Source organism: Stegastes partitus, unplaced genomic scaffold (assembly GCF_000690725.1).
Source record: "Stegastes partitus isolate 25-593 unplaced genomic scaffold, Stegastes_partitus-1.0.2 Scaffold1842, whole genome shotgun sequence".
NCBI lineage: Eukaryota > Metazoa > Chordata > Actinopteri > Pomacentridae > Stegastes > Stegastes partitus.
In genome coordinates this window covers 52,578-74,194 of record NW_007579573.1, presented here as the reverse complement: position 1 = coordinate 74,194, position 21,617 = coordinate 52,578, and the positions used below count along the sequence as shown (strand labels likewise).

Genomic DNA, 21,617 nt, shown 5'->3' with positions numbered 1-21,617 from the left:
TTTGATATTAGTTTTCTGAAAATCTGTTTTTGCAAATGAACTCTTCTAAAGATCACAACTGAGCACCGATGCACACATTCACTCGCTGCTCCTTTCCTACAAATACTCAAAAATTTTCCACCAGATTCTGCAAATCAAACAACTTTGACTTTTATTCAATCAATGTAAGGACATCAGAGATGCATTTTGAAACAAACAAGAACATGGTATTAATCCAGTGCAGTTAAGATAGGACTTTTGTTTTTTGTTTTTTTTCAACTGTCAGCTGGTTCATAAATCTTTCACCTCCGTGTGAGATAAGGCCTCAACTGACTCCTCAGACTGTTGTAACTCTCATGACCAGCTCTCTTGTGCTATTGCTGGGTTGGCTGCGGGCCTCCGGCTGCCTCAGGTGGCTGAGCAGGTGGAGGATGTTGTAGGGACAGTGTTGGTCTGGCACTGCGCTGCCGCTGTTGGGGTCCACGTGTGTTCCCAGTCCTCCCGCGGCCGTCACCACGGTTGTAGAAGTGGAGCCGGCGGCTGTAGAGGCCACCACCATCAGCGAGGAGGTGGAGGTGGACACTCCTATCCCAGTCTGGTAGCCCGGGCTGGGCTGAGACAGAGTCCTGTCTACAGTGGAGTCCTTCAGGTCATCGCTGTCCATAGACTTATCATAGTTCAGGACCTTCCACTGCTGGTTAACGGCCTGCCAGCGGTGGAAGATGCGAAACACAGAAGGTCCCTCGTGGACAATTAAAGCTGTGGGGATCAAAGCATCAGTTAGACGATGTCACTGTGTGGCAGCAGTCTTAATGACGCCACAAAGTGATGTACTGTACACCGCTGCAGTGGTGGATTCTCTGTGTTAAAGCCTGCAGAAAGTATTAGCCGAGGCAGTGGCAGAACAAAACAACTCTTTATCTTTAAAGCGCTGCACCATAACCCACAGAGAAGATCTTTATTTCTAAGAAAAAGTGGAAACATGGTGCAACTCATGACACAGCGATACTCCACCGTTTTTTAGATTTAGGTTAGCAAAAAAATGCTGCATCTGTTCTCTGGGGTTGTTCGATAACATCTTATCTCAGTTCAGAATTGCTTATTGACTCATGTTCATCGAGCTCAGTATCTGGAAAATTGAAATCAATGTGTAACAGCAGATGCTCAGACTCGGAGATTTTACTGTGTGTGTGTTTTTCCATATTAAAGTCATGTATAGGGAAATACAGTATGTACGGTTTTTATTTTAAACCCTTATTAAGCATTTGACATATAATGACATATAAAAATGCAATATGGTAATAAGGTCTTTTTACGTGTTTGTTAAAGTATTTGTCTTAACTTTAACCCTTCCTCCATCCAACACTAGATGCTTCTATATAAACAGATACATAAATCTTCATAGGAGATGTAATTGTTGAAAATACTGTGCAACAAAATGTCTTTAATTCCTCTTATAACTGCACTTTAATGTGCTTTAAATGAATTATATCTTTATACGCTGCTTATAAATGCAAACCGGGAGTGTTAAAGCGTTACCGCCGCACATGAATCATCACACAGCTAACCGATTGTAACCGATGCAGTATTTTATTACAGTTATAGTATGAGAACGCCCTCTGTTATGAGCCGTTACATAAGGCGGCAGCCACAGTGACAGCAGTCGGCGTTTATTGATAAAATCCTGTCGCATTTCCTCAACTCTGCTCCTTCCCCCCCCCCTCTAACTTTGCGGATAAGTGAAAGTCAGGTCTTTGCTCTTTAACGTCTACCAGGTGACAAGTTAATCTCTGTAAAGTGCAGAGTTAATGACTCCACAGTCAATCCTCGCCACCAAACCGGAGACAATCAATCTCCTTTTCCTCTCCCCCCGCTGTCTGCTGCAGTGGCAGTTAAGAGTTTTCTTAATGTGAGATGCCATCACACATTCATCCAAAACATGTGGGCCCTGAAGCGCCAGAGGAGGACAGCAGGCTTAAAACAGATGCTATAAGTTTCAATTTGGACACCCACGCAAATTCTGAAAAAATGCTCCAGTGCACCTTTTTTTTTTTCTTTCTCTCTCTCTCTCTTGTGTTATGACAGCACACAATGGTTTGCCTGCATTTAGCACTGTAGCTTTTTTATTATTTTTATAGTTTGAAATGCATTTTAATGTATGCAATGAAAACCAATTTAGTTGGTGCAAACACTGAGATTTGAACATTTGGAGTTCATGTTTAATTTATAAAGTAGGCCTGATGAGGCATTTCATCATTTTTCATATAGTAACTGTGATAAAGACAATATTGCAGGAATGCTCACCAAGATTGGCCAAACAATCACGTATGCAATCAATTATGAACCGACTGCACACAATATTGATTCGAAGCAGCTGAATACGTGGTGTAGATTAATTGCATTGATTGTCAATAATGTAAATTGTTCATGGCATTCACAGTTTTTTGTGAACAGCCGTCAGGTATAATTACTGACTCTGCTGAACACTTTTGACATTTACTTTTGCCTGTTGAATGCACCTGCATTAATGTGACCGGAGTGGAAAGACTCAATATTATTCTCAGTCGTAAAAAGGCACAAAATCGTTCCGAGCAGAAGTAGAAACGTTGCATGAAATTTTAAAAAATATTAAATCACTGCTAACTGGTTAAAACCTCACCGATGCAGACGACGTCCATGAAGCCGTACATGCCGTAGCAGATCTGGAAAAGCAGATCTTGACGTTGCCAGCGGGCAGACGGGCTAAAAGACGACCACACCAGCCAGGAGATACTAGCCATCAGGAACAGGGAGCCCAAGATGGCTGCTGCTATCTGCACCTTCTCTATCACTGTCAGGGAGATGGCCTGCCACTGCAAGAAGACACAGCACAGCTCAGTTCATTGCTTTTCTTTCTTCTGTCTTGTACTGAAGTCTTACAGAGGCCAGATAGATACAAATGCAAGGAGAAGATAAAGACACTGTCACTGGACACCATCATTAGGTAAAAGGAACAGAAACATTTACATTATAAATGGTTAATCTGGATCATAATCATCTATTGCACTATAATAAAAGCATTATACTTCAGCATCCACTCCGAAAAGCAGTCTTTCACACACCAGTCTCATGCAGAAAAACCTAAAAAGAAAATTTGTGTTCACTCACAAACAACCCATTGATGCCATTAAACCTGAAAACTGATAAAAAGTTCCTTCTGCAATCTTCCAATTCTGAAGATCAGAGCAAATGCGCCTTGTTTAATTCAAAACGCCTCATTTTCCCCCTGAATTCCTCAGCTCATGATCAGAGTAAAGCTGGAGCTGCAGTTAAAACTCTGTGATTTGGAAAAAAAAAAAAAGTGTTTTGGGTGTTACCTCCCAAATCAATTCTGACATAAAACCCAGAAATGCCTCCAACATGATTCCTGGAGGAGAAGGTTCTCCCAAAGACATACCAAGACTTACACTTTAACACTTCAGTTTTTTCCCAGCTCTTTTTCCTTCTAACCACTGGTGCTCTTCACACCTACAGCTCACCTGTAGTGGGTTCTTGGTGCTGATGGCAATGACCTGATATTTGTAGTAGCAGAGCTCACAGGCCCAGGAGCCTCTCTCGCTGATCCATTTGATGAGGCAGGGCTGGTGGGTGCAGCGTACCGACCCGCTGCACCGGCACGGGCTCAGGAGCTCCCCCTGCAGGAAAAGACACAGAGCCAATCAGTACCTGCCACATGTTTGTATCATTCAGTCAAATTACATGAAAAAATGTTTTCGCTGTGAGTGGATATATATGTGCTGTGATACAAGAATAAAAAGCTGCTACAGTCTCTTGCTTGACTGGCGCCTGTGAGCAGGATACGGTTAAGTAGTGACTTGTGATTCAGAAGAAATATCTGCCTACAGCAATCATTGACCGCTGACAGTCCTTCTTATCTTATTTACCCCCTGCAGTAACTCTTTTACATGCAATATAGCAGTGGTTACACTATACATATATTTATATTTCCTCGCGGTTCGTTGTGCTGGCTTATTGATTTTCCAAGGGCTTTTTGTGCACGGTTTAGGCAAGCATGCATGCACGCACACACACACACAGTCACGCAGAGCACACAGCACTGCGCAGACCTATTACAGCAGAACGCCAGTTCAGGTGTGAAATGAAAGCTTTGCCTTACACCTAGTTGACAGGCAAAATGCTTGATTACTAGTACCTCTGAAAGTGGAGGATTAGTCACTGAAGCTCCTGTGAAAGAGCAAACCGCAACAAAGCAGCAGAATGCCGCGTTAAAGTTACACTGATACTGCAGGTCATAAAATTAATGCAGCTCTCACAGGTGGCATGAAAATGTTCTTTTATAGTTACAGTTGGCGATTTGAGACCAAATAGAGATGTAAAATGTCTTCCTTGACTCCCTTCTCTGTCTATCTTAAGGACACGATGTTATCCTTGAAATCTGGCTGGCCAACATTTATCTTACAATTTTAAACAAGGTCCAACATTTGGTAGAGTGATTGCAGAAAGCGTGGTTTCCTGACACGCTGGTCATCTTGGAGTGACACTTTTGAACTCACTGTCAGTCAGTCAGGATGTTAGTGTAACTGAGGGCATTTCAAATCCTCGATGTCAGCACGGTGACAGCCACATACTGTGTGATTGATGTCAGTGAACATCAGAATAACAACGCTTGCATTGTGTGTTTAACCTCTAGGTGGCACTAGACTATATCTTGAAGAGGTACAGAGGTCGAAGCAGCTGAAATAAAACATGACCCTTCCTTCAGCACCTCAAAGCAGTTGAAGTAAAGGTCGGTTTTTGCTCCTGAAGAGCTGCTCAGTGGTCAACAGAGGTAGACTTGTGAACTCTTGAACCACGTGAAAAGCATTGCTGAAAATATCACTGCTGTCAGGTGCAGGAGATGAGACCTGGCAGCCGTATGCTCGGTCTTTCCATCCTGTTTTCAGCCTATCCAGTTGGGGATGACAAGATTTCAGCAAACCAAAGCATTAGGGGACTTTTCTTTATATTTGCAGTACATAACACTGTTAAATTCTTCAAATGGAGTGAAACCATGAAGTTCACTAAATTTGGGATCACAAGGTTTTCACTTAACAGCAATATGCGCTCTGCCATATTCTTAACCAGCCATTCTTCTTAAGCCGTATTCAGCCTGAGGAACAGATGAGAGTTTTATAATCTCTCACCCTGGGCCCCAAGCTCATTAAAATATATTACTAATCTTGTCATATTGGATATTGATGATGACCTAAAAGATGAAGGCCCGCCACCATTTTTAGGTCCTGACCTGCACTTAAGGAACTCAGATCTATGAGATTCATAGCAGGACCTTCTTGTATATGATGTTTTAATCTTAATAGGGCTGAATAAAAAGCCTGTAGTGAATGAAAAAATAAATTAGCCAACCCCCGTCTGCTGCAAGAAATCTCCTCCTCTCTCTCCTCTCTAAGCGGAGGCATTACATTACTAAGGTATTGTTGATTCAGTATTCCCTCTCCCAGTCTACCACGAGAGAAGAGACTGTAGGAAGAAACACAAAACTGTTTTTTTTTGTTTTAAAAGCGCAAAATGGAGTAAGTTTCCAAATTATTTCTCCGTGTCATTATTATGCTGACATTTCTGACAGACGGAGCAGCGCCCTGGTTGAAGAAAAGAGAGGAAAAAGCAGGGAGTTAGAGGAGAAAAGGCCCATCTACAGATGGCCAGGGTGGGAGTGTATTGGCAGGAGCACCAGAACACTTCTGTCGTGTCCAGTGGGACTCAGGCCGCTCACTGTGACTGGCCTGATCGCAGCCAAGAGCTGAAACCTAGATCACTCCAATACAACTGAGGCTGGAGAGAGAGCAAGAGAGACTGATAACAAACGTGGCACTACAGCCCACGCATATGAAAAGTGATAACTAAATGTCCTTTTGTTGATCAAACAGCAATAATCATTGAAAAAAAACCCCCCACAATAGAATAATATATATAAAGATATGTCTGATAGTTTAGGCAGTATTGTTCCATTTCTCTGATCTGCAGTATCCCAAAACACTTCATTGCACCTAATTTTCTCCTTATAAAATTAGATCCACTCCCAATGTATATAACGACATGAAAATAAATTAGAGATGGCTATTCACATTTCTTAAGGGTCTGGAATCAATGCAAGTGAACTCCATTAACTCTAAGCGAGGGAAAATTGCGCTATAATAAACTAGCTCGCACAGAAACTGAATGAAAGTGATTTTTACAATGGCCAATAATATTCAGTTCATAAGCATTTCTTCTATAAAAGCCTGCAATACTGCACTAAAAAACAGCTTCATATATACGCTTTAACCATATGCAACAAGTTTCAGGGAAAAGAAGTCCAATAAGGATATCATTTCAAATGTATTTACCAATAATGACTAGTCATAAAATACATGCAAGAGGACGCTCCACTCACGGCAGATTTTACGGGAACCACTGGGCCTACAGTGACAGCTAATGACTCTTTAATGATAATTGAATAAAAGAGAAACCAGGGTTTCTAATTTAAGCCTATGATTTCATAGCTCCCGTCTATAGATTTCAGCAAAGCAGCCAAAAACATTTCATGTGCTTATGTAACTTGTTTATATCCCATTCCCAACAAATGGCAGAGCAGCCATACTGCATATGATGGAATACAGATTGCCTCGCAACCGTGGGGCCATATAGAAAGAATGATGCTAACTTGACCCCTCAAGGCTTCTCATTGTGTCTCAGACAAACACACCGTGCAAGTGCATCATCCGCGTTTGAAGGGACAGCACACATCTTTTTCTAAGCAGCAGCAGCAGCAGCAGCAGCTCGCATGGTTTCAGCATAAAGCTTAAGTGAAGACAGTAGGAGAATCATCCCCAAAGGGCTTTTCAGTGTAAATGTTCGTGACACCTCAGGATCCCTCACACAGGGAGACAATCCACGACTTTTTCTTCTTTTTTGGTATATTACTTTTACAGTGCCTTTCATGAGTTTGTGTATGACATGAACATTTTCCTGGCAATCGCTAATAATCTGAAGACGTTGCAGAGAAACTGCTTATTCTTTGAGCGACAAGGTTGAGATTAAGTCCGAAAGCACGAGCCTGAATAAAGCAAAAGCTCCATGAGCCCTCTGTAAAGGTTGTCGCTGACCTTTAGCTAAATAGAACAAATAATGGGTTGAAATATGTCTCGAGTTAGCTGTTTGTGAAACAGTAGATGAATAACCTGAGGTCGGGACATAAAAGAATTTATCCCATTTCTGATACTGGCTCAGCTGTTCATTGTATTGGACGTTATGTGTTTTTGGTAGTGCTCACCTACAGTCTGGTTCGGATTATTTTTCAAGTCTATCTTAGTGCGTAAGTCACAGGCCCACAGATGCAGTAAAAAAGTTATTGGTGGATGAATCATTCATCCTGTCCATACTGGTCGTGACATGATGTATGATAGTATGATTTCAGTGTAACAGGTAGAAAATCCACAGCTCTTGATTTGTGCAACTGAAAGCATCCTCCACAGTTACCGTCAATGTAATACAGAATTCCTTATTTTTGTTTCTGTGTACAGCGCTTTTTTGTTGAGCTGTAAAGAAGAGATAGTGTCACAGAGAAGGAATTTGTCGTGATTCATCTCGATTCAGCTTACAGGCCTTTACACGGATCAATTCATGGCAAAGACGAATGCTTGCAGACACCAATAAGTCTTTACATTTACATATGAGACAAATTTTAAAAAAGAACTGATCCTTAAAAACAGCAAGAACTTCGGTTATGAATCTCACCTCAAAGAAAACAGCACCAAAAACACTGACAGGGATTCGATTACACAGACTTATTACATTGTTTGGTGTCACATTAAATCAGGAAACAATCATTTTTCAATGGTTGCCTCTCTCAGACACTCAAGGCCCTTTCCTAGTGGGATGCTAGGGGAAAGCTATGTCTTTCCCTCCCTTCTTTACTCTGTCTTGACTATCTCAGCCTTGGGGATGGAAGTGTTTTGGAGGTGGATTGTCAGATCAGATACTGGCTGCCTTGGTCTATGTGACATCCTGGAGGCTAAGGGAGAATAGAGGATAACTAATGTCCCCTCTGCCTGTATCACACAGTGACACACAGACAGTCCACTCATCTCTCTTTTCAAATGGAGCCTCATTCTCCTTGTACCCATTTACACCTCAGCAGATCCATATCTGGACTTCACCCAAACCAACAACTCAGAGACGACAGGAAAAGGAAGGAGGGTGAAAGATAAAAACTTGCATAATGATAAGCATGAAATCGAGTACTATTGACCTGCTGCAATGTCTCAAGGAAGCATAATGAGATGTATTGGAGGAAGCCATGGGAAATAGTGGAAATTTCGAAGCCGGTACTTTGTATGCACTGCTGACTATGAGTGTGCTGACTATCTGTGGAGTTTTTTTGGGGAAAAAAACAAAACAAAACAAAGCAAGGATGATGCCTTGTCTTCCAATCCCATAACTAGACCCCATGTCAGTAATAATTACAAAGTCTGAGCTCAGAGGTGGAATGATGCACAAAATTGCTGTTGGAGTAATTAGTTGATGAAACATAGAAAGATTATAGGCTATACACAGTGCAATGACCATGAAATGATACAGTAAATCTGCTGCTGGGGTAAAGGAAAAGCAACCGTGAGTACAGGCTGCCGGATAAAAAAAGTTATGTTCTACACCTCAGCTACCTTGCTTCCTGATATTTTTTTTTTATAACCTCCCTGCCTCCATTACCAATTGGTGAAGTGTGACATATTCGTCAATGTGTTCTCAAAAGCTCTGTCAAACAGTGTAACTAATGCGTCTGCAAATTGCTAAGTGTCTGCTTTTCTGTTATAATTTAATATTATTTATTGTAGCCATCTCCTTTCACATTTTCCTCTCCTGATTGATGTGGTGTGACATTATCATCAATATGGCCCCAAAGGCGGAGGCACGCAGTGTGATTAACCTGCAGGCTCTTCCCTTCTGTTCTGTGCACATTATTATTATATATTTATTTATTTTTTGTTGCTGTTTCCAAGCGGAAAGCGTGAGCAGCCGAGTGAGAGGTATTATTTGATTTTTTCATGCATATAATGCCTCGACGTGAATTCGCACTGTTTGGCTGTAATGAGTTGTTACTGCATCCCTGTGTATCCTCCACACTTGTCAGCCACGGGGACAAGGTCTTTCATTATCCTCCCACTGCTAGCTATAGCTGTCTTTTCAAGCCACGCAATGGGATGAGTGCAGGATGCAGAGGGATTCCTGCTCAGAGGGCTTTCCTGCTGCCCTAACAACACACTGCCAGTGTTTTTCTTATGCACTGGAAAACAAGCTTGACCACAGCATGTAACAGAAAGCCTGCATGTTAGATTCCTGGATGTAGAGATGCAACTTTTGCATCACCTGCTCTGGTGTGTGGGTTGGAGGACTTGTTGCTGCAGTTAACCTATGCTCCTTGGAGAGCAAGTAGTTAGAAGATTCCACTCCAGCTAAATGTAACACCATCACATTTTACTATTTTATGAAGCCCCAGCAGGAAGGTGATTACTAATGAATGGATTAGATGGACAGTGCATGGTATAAATATCCCATTTTAACATTTGATGAACGTTTGATGACTTACATGTTCTGGTCCCTGGAAGCAGATCCTGCACACAGGCGTCCTGAAGCCACTTTCCGTGTAGCTGGTGAGGGAGAACCTCTCCTCCAGTTTGCCCTTTGAGCAGTCATCGGAGGAGCTGCTGCAGCCGCGCAGGGCCGCCGACAGCTCTGCAGAATCCACCCAGCCAGACACCGGTCGCTCTCCGCCCGGTGGCCCGGCGGCTCCCGTGGCAGGTGCGGCCGCTCGGTCCCCGGCGTGCTGGTGGCCCCGCGTTAACGTGTTGTTGTTGTCGGGGACGGTGACGCCTGTCTCATGGCTTTCAGAAGCTTGGCCGCTCATGGGGGTCAGCGGAGGCAGCGGTGTCGGCGGTGCCGGTGGCCCGAGCAGGAGCACCCTCAGGTCACCAAGCAGGACGCAACAGCGGCTCTTCAGCATGCCCTGGCTGCGCAGCATCGGGCTGTCTCCGGCCAGAAAAAAAAACTCACAGCACCGTGCAAAGGTGCTGGGAAACAACAGTGTGTGCCGTGTGTGTCCCCGTCATAAGCAAGCACCTCTTCATATGTCGTGGGATGGGATAGTGGGGGGCAGGAGGAGGAGTGGGGTGCGTTTTCCAGTCGGGGTTTACAGCAGCGTTGTTTAGTTTCTGATGCTGATGTTCATGTATTCTAATGGTGTGCCTTTTATTGTCTTCCCACGAGGATGCAAAAGGTAAATAAATCCCATTGATGCAAACAAGTGTCTGAAGCCATTAAGTTGAATGAATTAAAACAGCCAAACGAGGAAAGTCAAAGGCTAAGACTGATAGGAATATGCATTCAAGTAATAAGGCTATGGCCCGTTCACTCAGTGTCCACTGTCATTTCATGGCCTTAATAGTCTGCCTGCTCCCTACAACAGAAACTATCTAGACAGGCTTCTCCCTCCAGATTCACGGTGAGTGCAGGAACCAAGAATCAAATCTGCCTTTGGTACAACGAACTGAACTAGAAACAAAATGTCAGCGCTCAGTCTTAAAATTCAAATATTCCAACAACAATGAAAGCCACGTTTTTGTTTTTTTTTGTTTTTTCTTCCTAAATGTGTATATAAATCAGCACAGCTCAGATGGCTGTCGACGTCTTGTGAGGCTTTCAAACCAAATTAAGTCAATCGACGGCGTGCCATGTTAGGAAGCAAAATCCGTCTTACCTGGAGACCGATTTCCATACGATTCACAGTTTCAGGATTTTTTTTTTTTTTTTTCATAGATTTTCAGCCAGACTGCAGGTCGCTGGCAAGTCTCTGTGAAGCTTACATCCCCCAATTATCGCATTTCCATGTCCGAGGAACAAGCAGGATCCAGAAATCCGTCCGTATAAATCCAACACGATTGTCGGACTGTCCTGCTCCGGGTGAAAGCATCCGTAGCCCCGGATTCTCCTGTGATCATTGGCTGCTGAATCGGTGCTGCAGCTTCAGCACCATGATTCCTGGGACAGCTCCCAGACGCTGCACGTCACCACCGCACAGTGATGCAAGCAGCCAACTCATTACAACTGTGGACTGAGACAAATACATGGAAAACGGTTAATTACTCAGCGTTGGGAATTCGAGGAGGGATTAAGTCAAAGGTGACATTGATGTGATTTCAAGAATGGCTTGTACTTTCACATCAGGCAAAAAAAAAAAAAAAAAAAAAAAGGTGGGAGGGGAGCAGAAAATGAAGTTGTACTGTAATTAAACAATTCAAACATCAGACAACACAAGGGAAACACAAAATGTTCCTAATATCTCAGCTCGACTGACTCATTTAGCTCAGCATACATATTAATTTTTAATTAGGCTGAAAGTGGCTAAAATATTTGCAAAAATGATTAGGTCTAAAGGAGTTAAGGGAGAAATTGCATCCCTAAGGCAGCCAACAAAAACCCTCAATTCACCACATGATTCATGCATATATATATATATTTACACACACACACACACACACACACACTCTCTCTCTTTCTTATTTTTATATAAGTAACATTAAAATAAGTTAATAGTTAATTTGCTGTTTTTCTTGATTAATCCACTGAGTCATCATTTGGTCTCTAAACAGTCATCCAGCCATATTGTCATCATTAATAAAACAGATAATATTCAGCTGGAACCGGAAATTACTTTTAGAAATTATGCATAGAAATAATAGGCTATTTTTTTTAATTTAAATTTTTTTGCCTATTTTCCCCCACTTTTAATTATTTCATCAGTAATAATGACACACTGCGAAAACACTCACACTAGCTAAGAGCCATCTAAAAGTACTTTAAAGTATTATCTAGAATTTTCCTGTAAATGTACCTAAAGTATCTAAAGCATACCCAAGATGCAATATGACCCTTTAAAGAGTATCTTTGTAATATTTATTGTATTACTCATACTTTGGCACATGAGCAGCTGTTTGGTAGCTGGTTGAGTTAGAACTATTTTTACTATTTTAAACACTAATTGGTCATTTATTGTATCAGAATAAGCTGATCATATGGTTAAAATTAGAATGTAGACGTTGGACAAATGCAGCAGAGTACAACAAATGACAACATTTTCCTCTGACAATTAGCCCAGCAGAAATATAAATTAGCACATGACGTACAAAAAGTATTTCAAAATTAAAATCCAATATTTAGTTAGTGCACTTGGTAAATTTAAAAGACAAAAAAATTAACAAAAAACACAGACACAGGAGAGAACAATTAGCTGGACAGCCGGGGCAGCTGTGTTGCCTGATTGAATAATTCAAAAGAACACACCTGTGGCTGGACTCTGCCAGCCAGCAGAAATGTATTCCTTTCTCTTTTTTTTTTTTTTTTGCCAGAATTTATATAAGACTGTTGTCAGACAAGTGGTCACGGGGTGAGCGTTTAATGGATTGCCAACAGTAAACTGACACATTAAACTTGTAGCTCTCACTCCTGCTGGCTTTCTTTTCTGGCAGGTAATTGCCAGTGATTGCTCTTACATCGCATCTCAGGTGCAAAGTAGTGTTTGATTAAATAGCTATTGAAAATAAGCCAACCAAGACAGCTGATCATTTTAGACTTGTGGAAAAAACATCTGACACAAACTAGGATCTTCCACAATGGTGGAAGAAGTATTCAGGTCTGTTACTTAAGTCCACCTCCACTCTGCATTGTGTTGGGCCAATGCTTGGTTGTGTTTGGCCTTCACTGTGCACAATGAAGCACAATTTTTACAATAGAGGTTTTTGACAATGCTTTCCATTAAACGTGAAAAGTTTCTCTGTGTTTACTTTAAAACTGAGTTGAAGGTGTGCACATGATTTGTGGTATCGCAACTTTTTTGGGAGCCAATCCTGATTCAAAAGGAACCTTACACAAGTGTGGTTTGAAAACCTAACTGTCTTCACACATACTGGACTGACAACTGACTTCCAGTGATGTGAGAGACATCCATGCAGGCATCCATCCATTCGTTTGTAGTGGCAGCAAGCCTGAGCAGGACGTTTCAGACATCTCTCTCCCTAGAAACACTCTTTTGTTAGGGAATTCCAAGGCATTCCTAGGCCAGATTAAATAAATCGTCCCTCCAGTGGATTTGGGATCTAAGCTGGGGTCTCCTCCCAGTTGGACACACCCAAAAACCTCCATAGGTGGGCACCAAGAAGGCAACTCCAATCAGAGGCCTGAACCACCTCAGCTGGCTCCTCTGGCCAGCATTTTCCAAATCCCCAGAACCTGTCTGCATCACCAGGAGTCAATTCAATTCAATAGAAAAAACTTTATTCGTCCCCTGGGGGCAATCTAAGAAACGCAGAGCAGTTGGATCAACAAATAAATAATTTAAGGTGCAGGTGCATGTCCATGATGTATGGATTATGCAATGCCTACATGCAAGGAGGGGGGATCAAAAGCAGGGTGAGTAAGAGGGGTCCAGCGCAGGGAGGCAGTGCTGACTGGGAGTTGAGGAGCTGAACAGCCCCTGGGAAAAAAAGGTTGCTCTCTTCCTCCTAGTCCTGCATCCAGGACAGCAGAGCCGACGTCCTGAAGGCAGCTATTCAAATGCTGGGAACAGAGCGTGTCAGGGGTCCTGGAGGAACCTGCTAGCTGTCCTGCTGCTCACATGGGGTACAAAGTAGTCTAAGTGTGAATCCAATGATCTTAGAGCAGACCTTGATGGTCCTGTTTTGCAGCCCGATGGAGTGAAACCAGCAGGTTATAAAGAATATAATGATATTCTCAATGAAGGAAAATGACCTTAGGATGTTGCTGCTGACACCAAAGGTGTTGAGCTTCCTCAGTAGATGCTGCCGCTGCTGACATTAGTCAGGAGTCAGCACATGTAGTGCCCTTGCCTGCCGCCTGACCTGCAGTACACCCAACCTCAGTGCTTATGCCTGCAGGTGGTGGGCCTGCTGGGTGGTGGCTATAGGGTGGGGGCTTAGCTACCAGATGCAAGCCAGCAAGCTCCCTGCCCTGCAATGGCTCCAGAAGGGGACTGCGGTTTCCCTATTTCCAGTGAGGTTGTTGATTCATTGAGGTATTTGAATGGCACCGAGTCTGGTCCTTCCCCTAGACATAGTCAGTTCTACAGTAGATCCACATTAGCTGCATTGCCCCACATGTCAAACACAGAAAAACAAACGGGACTCCCGGGGATGTTTCTAAAAGACAGGCTATGACTTCGCCCTTTGGACAGGGTACAGCAGCTGCTTACAGACTGGGTTGTAGCACCACGCCAACCTGATTATGCCTGAGGTGTGTTGAACACAGTGAGCGGACGTAGTACAGGATTTCTGGAGAATTTCGAACTCGCCAGTGTGTTTGGACACCTTCAACGGAAAGCATGTTGAAATCAAAGCAACTTCATAGTCTGACAGCGATTACTTCAATTTCAACCCTTTAATGATTAATAAGAAAGGTGTAGATGACAGAGAATCTCCTCACACGGTCTCTCCTTTACATGGATGGATGGATGGAAATGAAAAACGATAAACAAAATATTTTTATATATTGTATTTGTTCTGTAAAGGATGAGGAACAACTAGATGTCATTTTATGAATTTTAAACAGGTATTTTTTTTAAATGTACAAACCATTGTAGACACAAATTATGATTCAAAGCACAGTGTTTTTTTTAACTATTGTAAAACATGTCTGCAGGGTTAAAGGTAGTAACACCTCAGGAAAAAAAATATGACAATTAAATGTTCTTAATTCAAAATCTTACTAAAGTATTATCAGCTATATGTGCTTACTATGGATCTGCTGGGGGAAAAATGTCACGTCAAACGTTAATGTACTTAACGTAGATACAGAACCGACTTGATCTATTTACTGTTCAGACAGCAGCTAGTTTAATCTTCATGCTTAACGTTTACCTGACTGGACTGTGGACGGTGTAGCGACTAACGTGTCGTCATTTTCTTTGAATTGTTGCCTTATTTTTTGAGCTAACTTGTAAAATGTGTCCATATGGGCTATTTTTTTTTAAACAAATGCGAACTGAGGAACAATTTCACTGATATTATGACGGTGAATATTAACGGGTATATTTCACCGTCTCCCTCCGTCACTTAGCAACCACCACCTTCACGTGCAGGCGTGTTTTCCTACGTCACCTCCTGCGCGGTAGATACAGAAGTAGCACGTTGCTAACGAGCGCCCGCTGCCTTCATACAAACTTTACGGTTTGTACTTAGTTTAGATCGCGCTGTTGGTCGTCTGCAGTTCCACGGAAGATTGCTCACTTGCATTTAGCGCCACTGTGACTTTGTTGACGTGTTTTGTTGCTACGTTTAGCTGTTGACGACAGGACTAGCCTCGTTAGCTGGTATCACTAGCCATGGGAGCAGCAGTGCAAGCAACTTAGCGCCTTTTCAAAGTTTTAACTAAACGCTCGTAAACACCAGATGCGTCTACATGGATCACTCATCTGCAGGTAACTATATGCACAGGCTAGCTCAGATTGTGATTAGCAGTCATCTGAGTTTGTGCTAATTAGCTTTAGTTGTTTAACATCAACAAAGTCCCTCAACATGTCCAATCAGCTGACTGCAGAGCAGCAGCGAAAGATTGAGGAGAACAGACGGAAGGCTTTAGAGAGAAGAGCCCAAAGACTTGGACAGACTATCGGCACCGATAAGCAGAGCTCAGCAGGCTCCAGCAGCACTTCGGTGCAAGCACAGCCCCCCAAACAGAGCTTTTCTACGGATCCTGCTCATCAGAGACAAGTCTCAGCTCCTGCACCCCAACGGTTTGTTCCACCCTTCAAAAAAGACTCGCAGAGCTTCAGTGATCAAAATCAACACCCAAATCATCAGCAGCACTTGTCCACCAGTGGCAATAAAACCAGCCATAGTTCATGGTTTAATTCTACTTCTTCAAGACCGGTGAGCTTTGTGCCTAAATGTGTATTCATGTTCTGTTGTGGAGGTGACTTGCAGTGATTTCATTCTTTGTGTCATTTTCCTTTGTAGATACAAGTCATTGACCCACTTCCACGGACAAGTCCACATATCAACAGCCCTGTCTTGTCTGGTGGAGGAAGTGTTGGTGTCAAGTCAGCTCAGGCCAAACCTAACCTCACCTCCAGCAGCTCCGGAGGTTCACTGAGCTCATTCTACAACCAAAACAGTAAACCTGGCCAAAGTCCTGCAGCACAGCTTCCCTCCAACTCTGCACCTTCAAATCCTGTACCTGCAAAAAAACCTGCCATCTCTGTCAGAGGAAAATGTGTACCTCACACAGAAGACCGCTTCAGAGTGGAAGTGAGCTACCATGCAGAGCTTATTGCTGTTTTCAAGTCCATCCCTTCGAAGAACTACGGTAGGTACCTGCCAGTTGAACCATCCTGTGATGCAGCTGATCTTGTTGTTAAGTGCTTTTTTTGGAACTCTAACTTAATGAATTTAAAGCAGACAACTTCAAAAACTGTCAACAAGTTTCTCACCTCACACCAAACACACAAACCGTATAATAGATGAAGTAGCTTTTGCTCATCATGTGCCACAAAAGGCCTTTGTATGAAACTTAAGTAGCGTTTGAGTGCTGATTGTGTTGCGTTCTGCAGCTGTCGGTATTGTAAGTGCATCTGAGGGCTGTACTATAAAGCAAGTTGAACACAGACAGGCTTTCTTTGTGTAAACTGTCTTGACAAAACTTAAAATCCCAAGCAGAGATAATGGGTATGACAACAGGTGGTTATCAACTTTCTTTGTTAACTCAGGTGTTTTTGCAGCAGGCTCTGTGTGCGCTCCCTTAAAAGGAGGCTTTTGACGCATCATTTGACTCTTCTTCTGCACAAATTGCACGCCAGCTGTATACATAAAGCATAAAAGATATTAGGGTAAAAAAGAACTGTTGCTACAAATGATGCAAAATTGTTCATTGTGTAAGTTAATGTATTTTTTTAACCACTAGCTGCTTATTTCTAACACGACAGCTGCACAGTAGAGCTCACAAACTTCAATATTCTCTGTGATAAATACCAATCGACCAATCAGTTTTCTAATCTGCGTTCTATTAGCTGCAGTTCCAGCAGTGTTGGACTTGGCAGCAAATTTAGGACTAAGCTTAAAAACTTATTTATGCATTTTCTGCAACGGACTTCATGAAGGTTCACGTCATCCAGTTTGTCTGCTGCAGCTTCATTCAGTGGCCTTACTGACATACGGCTCAACAGGTTTGCAGATGTTCTCTCAGCTGAAAATGAGTGCCTCTGAGAGGATATGGTCACGAAAAGAAGGACTGGTGGAAGGGTGCCGCTTCTTCCAGCCAGTTTAAATCCCCAAACTCTGAACCGAACCTCCACCAGCCCAGGTTAGCGCTGCAGCATAGGTTACCATGGTAACAGAGAGCCGCCTTCGTGACTTTGAAAACTCTGGCTTTAGGCTCAACATACCTTGCATTAATCTTGCTTTGCATTCCACCCCTCTGCCCACGTAATCAGGTTAATCTCCAAGACGTAACAAATAACGTATGACTGAACTCATTACTATAGAAGCCATGTAACCTGCTATTTTGAGGGGAGAACTCTCCTTTGTAGCACATGCCAGGTACTCAAGTCTTTCATCCTAATTAGTGTCATTTTCTAATGCAGAAATACCAATTTCAAAAGGGAATTATTCTGCACTATATGTTGATCCTAATGTTTGTAGACTATATGGGAGGGATAAAGTGTTCTGTTCTGCCACAGACCCTGCCACCAAGATGTGGAACTTCAATCTGGGAGACTATCAACAGCTAAGTATGGAAATTAAAGTATTCGTAAGAAGATCATTTTTAAACAAACTTAATTTAAAATCCTGATTTATAATATTTGTCTTCCTGATCCCGTGTTGCAGTGGAGGAGGCGGCTGCCATTGCCTCTGTGTCTTTGAGGCCTCTGGAGGGAATGGAAGCCGTGGACGTTGCAGCAGCCACCAGCCGAACTCGTGACGGTGCAGCACTGGCGGCGCTGCTCAAACTGTGCAATGGCTGGCAGAAACCTGGAGCCGCTGTGGAGGGCCAGTGCATCCTGGTGGGTCGGAGAAAGTTTGAGGTCGACATCGGTTACCATGCTGATGTCATTGCAGCGTTCAAGCAAATGCCAACTAAGAGCTACGGTAAGAGTGACTTTACAGGATTATTTCTGCTCTCTTGACAGTCGACTTGAATTTGCTGTAACAGCTTCTGATGTGAGATTTTTTTTGTTGTGTTTTTTTGATTGTGTTGCAGACATGAAAACGAGGAAGTGGAGCTTTTCGCTCGAGGATTACAAGAGACTCAGTGAGTAGCGTTTGCTTTATTTAGCTGCTCTGTGATTGTGTTCCTTTTTGTCGCTGTTACTTTTGCCATCTTGTCTAACCGTGCTGTGTTCCACACCCAGTGGACCTCCTCAGTGGGATAGCAGCAGTGGAGGTGGAGCCTCTGCCCAGGGCAGTAATCCAGGCTTTCTCTGCCAGGTTTGATGGGACTGAAGCCAGGTCTTTAGACGTCCCTGAGGCAGACCTCTCCAGCATCGACCCTTCACTCACCTGCAGCCTCATGCCCTTCCAGAGGGAGGGAGTCAAGTAGGTGCCTTTTGGGCCAGCCATTAGTGCTCTGTCTGCATCGGGTAGCCAAAAACTCAATACCAGGAGACAGTTAATCACATGTAATTGTACAAATTAAGAGATATTTAACATGATAAGTCAAGATTTGTGTGCCACTGCTGTGATATCATAAAAAGGTCACATAAGTGTGAGCTTTTAATTAAAAGATGCTTTTACGTCCCTGTAGTTTTGCAGTGTCTAAACAAGGCCGCCTCCTCCTGGCTGATGACATGGGCCTGGGTAAGACGATACAGGCCATCTGCATAGCGGCTTACTACAGGAATGAGTGGCCTTTGTTGGTGGTGGCTCCCTCCTCTGTACGATTCACCTGGGCTGAGGTAAAAAAAAAATCAGCAGGCTGTGTCTGTTAAGTTTTGTAGCCAGAAGAAAAACAGCTGATTACATACATAGGTGGGAAAGTTTATCACTTTGCTACTATTTAACGGTATAATGATGTGTGCGCTTTAAGTCAGCAGACACCGTCCTAAAGATATCCTCATGGTCTCCTTTGACGAACGCTCTGCCCTCCACATTATAATGTTGGCTTCTGCTTAAATCTCTCTGCATTTGAGGAATGTTAATCCTGTTCCCCCAGGACTGCTTGTATTCTGTGAGGTACTTTATCTTCAGTCGGAAGATGGCTGCATTGAATTTCATGCCTCCATTTCTTTGTCTCGTGGGTGCTGTTGATAATTGGAATTGTGGAGCGCTGATTTAAGATGGACGTGTTAATACACTGGAATTATTTGGCTACTTTCTCGAAGTCTGTCTTTGACCACGATCTGCTTTTTTCCTGAAATTGAAGATTTTGCAACCAATGATTATTTTCATTATCCATGATTCTGATTGGGGGGTTTACCGCCATGTTTTTTTTTAAGGGCAGACACCAATTAGTAATCAGCTGTATTTGGAGCAATATACGTTTGCAATAAGAATGAAAATCTTGCTGTTAAAATTTAGATTTAAACTTCCTTGAAATGAATTTTGTTGATGTTTTTCATACGTTTGATTATGAGAGAGTGTTTCGGTATACATCCTTCAGTATTGAATGGGCTGTTATTCATGATGTGTAACCAATCAGATAGTGCTGTGGGTGGTACATTGCTGGAGAACACAGACTGCTGACTACAGATAGAGAGGAGACACACACAGCGAGATAGCCTTCCAGCTTTACAAGCCAGAGAATTTTACTGAGCTGCTACGTTCCAGCCGAAAAACCCGTAGTTGTCTTTGCTCAAACTTTGCATAATCCTATATTTCCATGTAAAATGAACAGAGTAGAGCAGGGCTAAAACCTGGGGTTATACAGTCATGGTGAAACAACCATCTTTGCAGTATTTTATGCTGAAAAATTGAAAGCCACATTCTGAGCACACAGACTTATATTAAGTGGCTGAAAAAGGGCTCAATTTGTGGCCTTTTAATTAAATAGAAATATCAGGAATCAGTAAGAAACAAGCAAACAAACAGAAAAACACCACACACAATACCAGTAATTAGAAAGTGCTGAACATCGAGAACATAATCTGCATTTAAATTCACCACATTACCATATGCACATTACTTGATGTAACTGAAAATGAACTCAGTGCACTGAGAAAAAAATACCTGTTTTTATTTGAGATTTTTTTTTTCTGTGCTTTTGTTTATTTTATCGCATGCTGTAAAGAAGCAGACAGGCTGGAATGTCAGCACCTCTTTGTCCTTGTTTTCCTTCTACGATTTCAATACTTTCTGGTTTTAGAGTTCGTCTCGGGTGTCTGTTTGCTTGTCTCATGTTCTGTAGCATTTATTCTTTGCTTAATGTGCAGCAGCGTTGCCAGGCTGCTCTCGCAGTACATTTTCAGACAAGCCTCACTTGGCCTTCTGTCTATTGACAAGACAAGGCAGTCTGTTCTCTAAATAGATATCTTGGATCAAACACAAGTCTCCCAATCAGGAGTTGAAATCACAGAGGAGAGTTTAGTCACAGGATGTCGTCCCATTAAAGGACGCTTACTTTGTCTCGCTTGGTCCTTATCTGCGCTGTTATTCTTGTGCTTTTGAGTTTAGACCAAGCCGACAAGTGAATGATGAGCGAAAAAGGGAATTGTTAGAAACATCTGGGCCGCAGTGGGCATTTTTCGAAGCCACAATTGATTGTTTTTAAATGGGAACATTGTTACAGTGTGTGTTAGCATGAAATATTATTGATTAGTAGCAGAAGCCCAGCTGTTAGCTGCAAAATATTGTTGGCAATAAATTTCAGAAAATCCCAAGTGGTTGGAGTAGATTAAATCAAGAAAACCTGTACTCTCACTCTGAGGTGTGTTGCCTGACTCTACGCCTCGTGTATGAACCACCGTATATCCCTGCAGGCCTTCAGACGCTGGCTCCCCTCCCTGAGTCCTGACAGCATCAATGTGGTGGTGAAGGCCAAAGACAATCTGCGGTCCGGTTTGATCAGCATCATCAGCTACGACCTGCTGAGTCGGATGGAGAAGCAGCAGCAAGGAAAACCCTTCAATGTTCTCATCATGGTGAGCTGTTGTTTTAACGGGGCTGTTTCCAGCTCGACTTTTTGGGCTAGTTCTGGTTTCCAAATCCTTTGTCAGTTGATTCGGAATTTTTTTTCTTATTTTTTCAGTTGAAAGTAGTTACTCAGGGAGTGTATTTTTGTCTTTCTGTGCAGGATGAGTGTCACTTTCTGAAGAACATGAAAACTGCTCGTTGTAAAGCAGCCTTGCCCCTGCTGAAGGTACTTACTTCCGCTCTCTTTCCTTTTAATGTTTTATTTGGATTAATAATTTTGTAACCAATGGGGTTATATTCATCCAAACTCTCCACTGGGTCATCATTCAGATTTGAGGGGGTTCCAGGCTGTTACACATCATGGATAGGCCAGCTGAATGAGTGGTTTTGAGTTTAAAGGCAAACCAGGTTCTATTGTTATGTGAGCAATTTAAATACACATACCGTAAATTCTGGACTATTGAGCGCACCTGA

General features: G+C 42.7%; 2 protein-coding genes across 2 annotated transcripts in view; one reads left to right on the top strand and one right to left on the bottom strand.

Annotated features, from left to right (window-relative positions):
- Window positions 1-316: 316 nt before the first annotated feature.
- On the bottom strand, window positions 317-10,033 carry marchf4b (membrane associated ring-CH-type finger 4b). The gene is made up of 4 exons (XM_008302585.1): window positions 9,602-10,033; window positions 3,498-3,653; window positions 2,639-2,831; window positions 317-738 (listed from the first exon to the last, which is right to left on the bottom strand). The coding sequence occupies exons 1-4, from the start codon at window positions 10,031-10,033 to the stop codon at window positions 317-319; spliced, it is 1,203 nt and encodes a 400-aa protein (XP_008300807.1).
- A 5,145-nt stretch (window positions 10,034-15,178) lies between these two features.
- LOC103372841 (SWI/SNF related, matrix associated, actin dependent regulator of chromatin, subfamily a-like 1) overlaps window positions 15,179-21,617 on the top strand; it is a 13,468-nt gene continuing 7,029 nt past the window's right edge. The window contains exons 1-9 of the mRNA XM_008302584.1: window positions 15,179-15,950; window positions 16,038-16,386; window positions 17,756-17,806; window positions 17,904-18,164; window positions 18,277-18,327; window positions 18,428-18,611; window positions 18,820-18,970; window positions 20,990-21,151; window positions 21,304-21,369. Coding sequence (XP_008300806.1) covers window positions 15,597-15,950; window positions 16,038-16,386; window positions 17,756-17,806; window positions 17,904-18,164; window positions 18,277-18,327; window positions 18,428-18,611; window positions 18,820-18,970; window positions 20,990-21,151; window positions 21,304-21,369 — 1,629 coding nt within the window. The 5' untranslated portion in view covers window positions 15,179-15,596. The remainder of the gene's footprint in view (window positions 15,951-16,037; window positions 16,387-17,755; window positions 17,807-17,903; window positions 18,165-18,276; window positions 18,328-18,427; window positions 18,612-18,819; window positions 18,971-20,989; window positions 21,152-21,303; window positions 21,370-21,617) is intronic.